Here is a 9,175-nt window from a genome sequence, read left to right as displayed (position 1 = left end):
TTCCACTTTGCATCAGTCCATCTTAGATGAGCTCGGGCCCAGCCAAGCAGGCGGCGTTTCAGGATATTGTTGATAAATGGGTTTGGCTTTGCATAGTAGAGTTTTAACTTGCACTTACAGATGTATCGACCAACTGTAGTTACTGACAGCGGTTTTATGAAGTGTTCCTGAGCCCATGTGGTGATATCCTTTACACACTGATGTCGGTTTTTGATGCAGTACTGCCTGAGGGATCAGAGGTCTTTAATATCATCGCTTACGTGCCGTGATTTATCCAGATTCTCTGAACCTTTTGATGATTTTATGGACCGTAGATGGTAAAATCCCTAAATTCCTTGCAATAGGTCGTTGAGAAATGTTCTAAAACTGTTCGACAATTTGCTTACAAAGTGGTGACCCTCACCCCATCCTTGTTTGTGAATTACTTAGCATTTCATGGAAGCTGCTTTTATATCCAATCATGGCACCCACCTGTTCCCAATTAGCCTGCACACCTGCGGGATGTTCCATATAAGTATTTGATGAGCATTCCTCAACTTTATCAGTATTTATTGCCACCTTTCCCAACTTCCTTGTCAAGTGTTGTTGGCGTCCAGTTCTAAAGTTAATGATTATTTGCAAAAAAAAAAAAAAAAAAAAAGTTTAATAGTTTGAACATCAAATATGTTGTCTTTGTAGCATATTCAACTGAATATGGGTTGAAAAGGATTTGCAAATCATTGTATTCCGTTTATATTTACATCTAACACAATTTCCCAACTCATATTGAAACGGGGTTTGTATAATCATGTTCTCATTGGTGGTTTTTCCTACATAACTTTAAGCAGACAAGCAGGACACAATCCCTTTCTGGGAAGATGCCACGTTTGTACATTGGTTTTCCGTTTTTGCTCTTGTTTTATTACAAATACCAGTAAGTCTCCTGCCGGGCTTTTCAATGACATACCTGCTGACTCCTGCTGTTCTTCTATTACACTCATAGCTAGTGCTTGTTTCACCTCATCGTTATCATCATCATCGTCATCATCTGTAGTGGAAGACAAACTTGAATAAAGTTAGCTGTAATTAAAGCAGCAACATATTAACATAGCAACTGATTCCTACAGTCAAATGTCTGTAAAGATGAATCGTTTCTAGATATATACGAGAATGATTCAGATTTTCAAACCAAAATCAAACCAGCAAGTGAAAAAATGTACAAACAGGAACTCTGATGAATGACAAAATATGTTACCTGCTGAGCCAGAGCCCTGCTGGTTTAGTTGCTTACTTTTATCGACATCTCTCTCATTCTGCTCCATTTTCAAAAACCTTTGCAGCGTCTCATCTTCAATCTCTGCATTAAAATAAAAATAAAAACCGTTGCAATACAATTACACTGTCACTTGCAATTCCTTTCCTATTTCGAAATGACACTTTTGAGACTTGAAGTTGGCCAAATTTTATATGATGAATAAAAAATAAGTACATTTTTATTTTGTAACAGATTCATGGTGGCAGAGGGGTTAGTGCGTCTGCCTCACAATACGAAGTTCCTGCAGTCCTGGGTTCAAATCCAGGCTCGGATCTTTCTGTGTGGAGTTTGCATGTTCTCCCCGTGAATGCGTGGGTTCCCTCCGGATACTCCGGCTTCCTCCCACTTCCAAAAACATGCACCTGGGGATAGGTTGATTGGCAACACTAAATTGGCCCTAGTGTGTGAATGTGAGTGTGAATGTTGTCTGTCTATCTGTGTTGGCCCTGCGATGAGGTGGCGACTTGTCCAGGGTGTACCCCGCCTTCCGCCCGATTGTAGCTGAGATAGGTGCCAGCGCCCCCCGCGACCCCAAAAGGGAATAAGCGGTAGAAAATGGATGGATGGATTTGAGACATTTTCAATGTTTCAGTGTATGTTGAAGGGAATTGTGATTAATTCAATTTAGAACATTAAGAATGGAAACCGAAGTGATTTGGAAAATTGCCCATATTACCAAATACTTAACAAGAATCAAACATTTAAATAAATTCAAAAAGTGATTTACCATTCAGCTGTTCTTTGACCTCCTCAGCGTTCACTACTTTCACGTTCTTCGCGCAGCTCCTAGAGCTCACGCACGGTTCCAGCGCGCAGTGCTGGGAGTGATGGTGGTTATGGAAACTGGGAATATCTGCAAAGCGTTCCCTGCATGTCCTGCATTCTACTTCAAAGGTCTTGTCCAGCTTCAAGGCGGCGTGTGTGGTGTGGACGTGAGTCTTGATCTGAGCGTAGGAGGATGCAGTTATCGCACACGGGGCACACACGTATCGGCAGTGGCCCTCAGAGGCGAGACTCATCATGCAGCGTTTGTAAGTGGTTTTCATCATAGTTCTGTTCTTCTCTGAGACCATGCACGGACATGAGTCCGCCGGCGAGACGCTCTCAGCAGCTGCAGCAGGTTCAACGCCGTCGTCCATGCGGTAGTAGTCTCTACTATGGAGGCTCTCGTAGTGCTGCAGGAACTCGCCTTCGGACTTAAACGACATGCTGTCGCACAGGCCGCAGAAGTGGGCGCTCTTTATCTGCCCGTTGTGCTCGTTGGTGCAATGCCGCCGCACGGTGGACTCCTTGAAGAACTTTTGCGGGCAGTGGGCGCAGGCGAACCTCTGGAAGCTGTGGCTGTTCAAGTCGCTGCAGTGCTCGTGGGCGGCGGCTTCCGAGTCGAAGACGTCCTCACACATCCTGCACATCCAAGTCGGCGCCGGTTTGGATGAAGACGGGACGGGCGGAAGTGCGAAGGAACTTTTGCTAGCGGACAGCTTGCCCTTGGCTTCCGCGGGCACTTCCTGTTCAGTGAAGAAGGTGTGTTCTCGGTGCGTGTCGGACACGTGCAGCATGATGTCTTCCAAGCGAGGCATTTCCACCTTGCATTTGCGGCAGTAGAAGCAGAAGTTGGAGAGGTGAGCTCCTCCGTGAAAGCGGCTCATGTGCAGGCGAGTGATTGAAGATTCTCCCATGTGTTTGCCACACACGGCGCACTGATAGAAGATTTGATTGGCAGCCATGATGTGATTACTGGCGCTGACTTCCTCTGAGAACCTCAGGCCACACTCACAGAACCACGCGGTCATAGTGCTTTTTAGCTTCTGTCGTTTGGCCGGTAAGTCTTCATGCTTGATGTTGTTTCTTTTTTGATTGGGCGTGCTCGTGACAGACGTTTTCTCCTCACTGTTAGTCCTGTGTTGATTTTCACTAAACCTGCAGTACTGGAGAAGAGCTCGCTCCATGGTCTTGTTGATATCTACATCATGTTGGGTTGCTTCTCTGTGCCTTTCCACCTCCGCTTGGCTCAGGAAGATCAAACAGCAGAGGGAGCACTGGCCTCGCACTTGCAGCTGTTTCATTAACTGCACCACTGTTTTATCAGCCTTGGCCACTGCAGAGCCCTGCCGGCAGTGCACACTGGGGACAGAAAGATAGCAAAAAGTAGTTGTGTTAAGACAGGGGTGCCCTCACTTTTTCTGCAGGCGAGCTACTTTTCAATTGACCAACTCGAGGGGATCTACCTCATTTATATATATCATTTATATTTATTTATTTATGAAAGAGACATTTTTCTAAACAAGTTAAATGTGTTTAATAATAATACAAGCATGTGTAACACATATAGATGTCTTTCTTTCACAAAGACAAGAATATAAGTTGGTGTATTACCTGATTCTGATGACTTGCATTGATTGGAATCAGACAGTAATGATGATAACGCCCACATTTTCAAATGGAGGAGAAAAAAAGTTGTCCTTTCTGTACAATACCACATGAAAGTGGGTGGTTTTTGGCATCTAATTCATCCAGCTTCCATACACTTTACAAGAAAAACATTGGCGGCAAATTCCGTAGCTTGCTTGATTGACATTCACGGCACCTGAGGGTCTTGTGAGATGATGCTGGCTGCTCTCAGTTCATTATTATGAAAAAATGACAGAGAGGAAGGCGAGAAACACTTTTTATTTCAACAGACTTTCGCGCCGTCCCTTCCGTCAAAACTCTAAAGGTCGACTGCACATTTCCTATCTTCACAATAAAAGCCCTGCTTCATGCTGCCTGCGCTAACAAAATAAGAGTCTCGGAAAGCTGGCGTGCACAAGTGATGTGCACGCCAGCTTTCTGAGGGATCGCTTGTGCACGCCAGTTTTCCGAGACTCTGTATTTAGTTAGCGCAGGCAGCATGAAGCAGGGCTTTTATTGTGAAGATAGGAAATATGCAGTCGGCCTTTAGAGTTTTGACGGAAGGTACGGCGCGAGAGTCTGTTGAAATAAAAAGTGTTTCTCGCCTTCCTCTCGGTCATTTTTAATAATAATGATCTTGCAGCAGCCAGCGTCCTCTCACAAGACCCTCCGGTACCGTGAATGTCATTTAAGTGACGTCTTGGTGAAGATTGATGATCACTAATTTTTAGGTCTATTTTTTTTAAAAGCCTGGCTGGAGATCGACTGACACACCCCCCGCGGTCGACTGGTAACTCGCGATCGCCGTAATGGGCACCCCTGTGTTAAGAGATGTACATTAACAATTATGAGTTAGTTGTATTTCTTTATTCCTGGTTAAAGTTACCCACATGCCTTAAACAATATTGATGAAAGGGAGTTTGTGGTAGCATTTTAAAGGATTCTGCTAACATTTAGCAAAACATAGGAGCAGGGGTCTTCAACGTATTCCAGTCCAAGAAACCCCAAGCAAAAGTAGAGACGGAGCAGGGAATAGGGCTCCACAATTCTGAGAAAACCTGTAATTATAATTTTCCCCCCCAGATTTGCGATTTTAATGTTTTATATATAAAAAGGCGAAAATAACGAGTGAAGGAAGACATGTTACTTTTAGACTGTCAATTAACACATTCTTGTCTGAAAGTGCCATACATTAGAACACTATGCCATAATCAACTGTGAAAATTATTTGTCTTCATGCAGACAGACTCAGAGCTTTGGTCTACATCATGCTCCTAAACCAGGGGTAGGGAACCTATGGCTCTAGAGCCAGATGTGGCTCTTTTGATGACTGCATCTGGCTCTCTGATAAATCTGAGCTGACGTTGCTTAACACGATAAGTAATGAATAATTCCACTTGTAATCACAGTGTTAAAAATAATGTTCAAAATATAAAACATTCTCATGCATTTTTAATCCATCCATCCGTTTTCTACCGCACCTGTTCAAGAAGTTGCGTTAATGGTAAGAAGTTATTTATTTATTATTGGTTAGTGTGGGGCTTGCCCTCCTGGGGGTTCTTCAGACCACCAAGCACCGACATGAGAGCCTGTTTCAGGGTTACAATATTGTTTTTTTTTTCAATAAGTTTCCAGCAGTAGTATTTCCAGCCCCAACCCAGTCTCTCCTCCTGGTTGCTGCTTATAACAGAGCGACAGGTGATTAGATAACAAGGCCCAGGTGGGCCATCTACGCACCTGTCGCTGCAGGCCCGCAGGCCACGCCCCCTCCACAGTTAGCTTAAGAATAACAATGTTATTACAAAGAATAAGAGACGTATTATACTCTAAAAATGTTGGTCTTACTTAAAAATGCATGTGTTTAGTTGTGTTCAGTGTTAAAAAAATATTATATGGCTCTTACGGAAATATATTTTAAAATATCTGGCTTTTTGGCTCTCTCAGCCAAAAAGGTTCCCGACCCCTGTCCCAAACTAAAGAAATATTGATACAAAAACTACTTTGGGCCCTGTGGTGAGGTGGCGACTTGTCCAGGGTGTAGCCCGCCCTCCGCCCGATTGTAGCTGAGATAGACGCAAGCGCCCCCCGCGAGCCCAAAAGGGAATAAGCGGTAGAAAATGGGTGGATGGATGGATGGAAAAACTACTTAAGTGTTTAAAATGTAATGTAATCATAATATATAATACAAGTAACCATTTAAAAAGGATATAAACTTGTATTTCTTATTACTATAGAATTGTTTATCATTTACTGTAATTGCAAGGTAAATAATTTGTTATCCTCAACAAAAAAAAGACAATAATATGGAGTCATTTCTCTAAGCTACTTAAATATTGAACATCTTAAAGGTGCATTTTTTTTACAGTTGGAAAAAAGCGAGGTCGGATGCTGTCTCATTCTGGCTTGTTTGTCCATGTTAACGTGTTAATAATGCCAATCAAATCAAATAACACCGCTAAACACTCAGTGGCAGTTTGCTGCGCTAAACGCTAATTTGTTTTTTTGTTTTTTTTAATCAAAACAGCAAATGTTTCTTGGTAACTTTTGTGTTGTGTTGACATTCTTAATTTTAAAACAACTTGTTATTTTTACAAATCATGCAATACCAGTCAAAACTTGGAATATACTTTCACAAACAGCATAGAAAATTGTCTCCAAACTATTTGACTGGTATTGTTTATCTTCTATGATGAGGGTTATCGCTGTTTAATTTGTAGTTTGGTATGTACAGTAGAGGTAACAAATACACCTATACTAGCATTAGTATGTACAAGTTAACACACATACAACTGTTTATTTTACTTCTGTATCCAATAAGCTGAGTATTAAGTTTAATAACTATATTTGCCACATGAAACACCCAAATAGCTGTGCAAACAAAACCTCGGCAGCAATCACGAAATGAAAGACAGACAGTGAAACTTACTTAAAGTGGGCTTGCGCTGCCTGATGTGAATTCAGCACTTTGTGACACAGACTGCATTGGACAGTGAACGAGGTTTCCTTGCACAGAGAGATGAGGCGATGCTTAGCGTGTTGTGGCACCGGTATTGGCACAGCTCCTTGACTCGTGTCTGAAATGAGCACAAAGGAAATAAAATCAAACTATGCCATACCTATTAAGCCATGTCTAAAAAAAATCCCTGTATGGTGAATATCAAGTGGTTTTGAGTTAGTTTGCAGGTTTAATTTTTTTTTTTTCTTAAATAAAAATTGACTGCACAATATATAGGGACGGCGTGGCGCAGTGGTGGAGTGGCCGTGCGCAACCCGAGGGTCACTGGTTCAAATCCCACCTAGAACCAACCTCGTCACGTCTGTTGTGTCCTGAGCAAGACACTTCACCCTTGCTCCTGATGGGTGCTGGTTGGCGCCTTGCATGGCAGCTCCCTCCATCAGTGTGTGAATGTGTGTGTGAATGGGTAAATGTGGAAGTAGTGTCAAAGCGCTTTGAGTACATTGAAGGTAGAAAAGCGCTATACAAGTACAACCCATTATTTATCATTTATATAATGGCATAATGACAAAATAATCCCATTAAAATAGTCAAAGTGGAATTGCACTTTATACTTCCACTATACATAATCCTTAGTGAGGCAATAACTTACTACATTGCATCCATACAGCATGTTTATAAGACAGTGTTGGAGATTCTAAGAGGGATTTATAGACAAAAAGTATCATATCTTTAGACGCCTTTTACTAGTATTTTTTCTCTACAATGCATCGGGAATTATTCACAGCGTTTCTCTTTTTCCACATTTGAAGTGAATTAATTTTTGTTCTCAAAATTCTACAGACAAAGACCCCAATAGGACACTGTGAAAGTGTTGTGGTTTTTTGTTTGCAAATTTATTAAAAATGAAAAAAAAAAAAATTATAATAATTAATAAATGGCAGGTACATAAATATTAACAGCCTCTGCTCAATACTTTGTTGATGCACCTTTGGCAGCAATTACAGCTTCAAGTCTTTTTAAATAAAATGCCACAAGCTTGGCACACCTATCTTTGGGCAGTTTTGCCCATTCCCCTTTTTAGCACCTCTCAAGCTCCATCAGGTTAAATGAAAAACTTTGGTTTTCATCCCGGATGTCTCTGTGCATTGCTGCATTCATCTTAGTCTAGTCAGGAAGGTGACCAAGAACCCGATGGCCACTCTGTCAGAGCAACATCATTCCTATGTGGAGAGAGGAGAACTTTCCAGAATGACAACAATCTCTACAGCAATCCACCAATCAGAAATGTATTGTATTGTGGCCAGACAGAAGCCATTTCTTAGTAAAAAGTTTGCCAAAATTCACCTGCAAGACTCTCAGACCACTAAAAATAACATCATATGGTCTGATGAGACAAAAATTTAACTTGGACCGCTCATCACCAGGCCAATGCCATCATTCATCTACAGTGAAGCATGGTGGCCGCAGCATCATGCTTTGAGGATGTATTTTAGCTACAGGAACTGGGAGACTAGTCAGAATAGAAAGAAAGATGAATGCAACAATGCACAGAGACATCCTGGATGAAAACCAACACTTCCCATCCAACCTGATGGAGTTTGGGAAGTGCTGCAAAGAGCAATGCGCAAAACCCCCCAAAGATAGGGGTGCCAAGCTTGTAGCAAAGACTTGAGGTTGTAACTGCTGCCAGAAGTGTGTCGATGTAAATATTTATGTATTTAGTCTATTATTTACAATAAAAAACTTCACATTGTCATTATGTGGTAGTGTCTGTACAATTTTGAGGACAAAAATGAATTTATTCCATTTTGGAATAAGGCCTTAACATAATATTGTGGAAAAGGTGAAGCGCTGTGTATACTTTCCGGGTGGACTGTGTTTAGAATACACAGAAAAAGGAAAATCATGTGTTCTTGTTTCATACAAAGATTGTGGATGATGGGCAAAATAAAAAAAAAATTGGGGCAAAAAAAATAAAATGCAGTTACATTGGAAAAATAATGTTTGTTACAAATAGACTTTTAACATTGTAACTTTAGAACTTTGAGGACAAAGTTCACTCTTACCACTCATCACAAGCGACTCCTTAAAGTGGTTTTTGGACGACATGTGTTGAAGACACTCGTCTCGCAGGTTGAAGAGGAGGTAGCAGGCTGGACAGGCAAAGCAAACAATGCGCTGACAGTTCTGGGACACGCAGTGACCCTCAGGATTAGTGGAGGATGCCTAAAAAAAAGAATACATCCAAAAATGTTATTTTCTTTCAATCAGTTAAAGTGAAACATAAATGAAGGTTAAATGGGTGGAGTAACCTTTGATTGGACATGTGACCTCCACTCTTCCTTGTTCGGAAAGTAAGAACAACAGACCACACAGGCAAAAAACATGGCGGGATTTCCTTTAAGACTGAGTGTGGGATCACAAGGCGAGTGGTCGAACCTAAGGAAAAAAATTACACCATTGAATTTAGAATTAAATATTCAGATTGGAACAAAAATGCAAAAAAAAATAAAAATAAAAATAAATTAAAA

At 41.4% G+C, this 9,175-nt stretch overlaps 1 protein-coding gene across 3 annotated transcripts in view; it reads right to left on the bottom strand.

Annotated features, from left to right (window-relative positions):
* znf451 (zinc finger protein 451) overlaps positions 1 to 9,175 on the bottom strand; it is a 35,259-nt gene that overhangs the window by 3,250 nt on the left and 22,834 nt on the right. For 2 of the 3 annotated variants that reach the window (XM_061910368.1, XM_061910369.1), the window contains exons 7-12: positions 8,957 to 9,083; positions 8,711 to 8,870; positions 6,612 to 6,759; positions 2,022 to 3,418; positions 1,235 to 1,336; positions 947 to 1,027 (exon numbers count right to left, since the gene is read on the bottom strand). In XM_061910368.1, coding sequence (XP_061766352.1) covers positions 947 to 1,027; positions 1,235 to 1,336; positions 2,022 to 3,418; positions 6,612 to 6,759; positions 8,711 to 8,870; positions 8,957 to 9,083 — 2,015 coding nt within the window. The remainder of the gene's footprint in view (positions 1 to 946; positions 1,028 to 1,234; positions 1,337 to 2,021; positions 3,419 to 6,611; positions 6,760 to 8,710; positions 8,871 to 8,956; positions 9,084 to 9,175) is intronic. The other variant, XM_061910370.1, reaches the window with a different exon arrangement.

Source organism: Nerophis ophidion, linkage group LG09, assembly GCF_033978795.1.
Source record: "Nerophis ophidion isolate RoL-2023_Sa linkage group LG09, RoL_Noph_v1.0, whole genome shotgun sequence".
Classification (NCBI taxonomy): Eukaryota; Metazoa; Chordata; class Actinopteri; order Syngnathiformes; family Syngnathidae; genus Nerophis; species Nerophis ophidion.
This window is presented reverse-complemented; position numbering and strand designations above follow the sequence as displayed.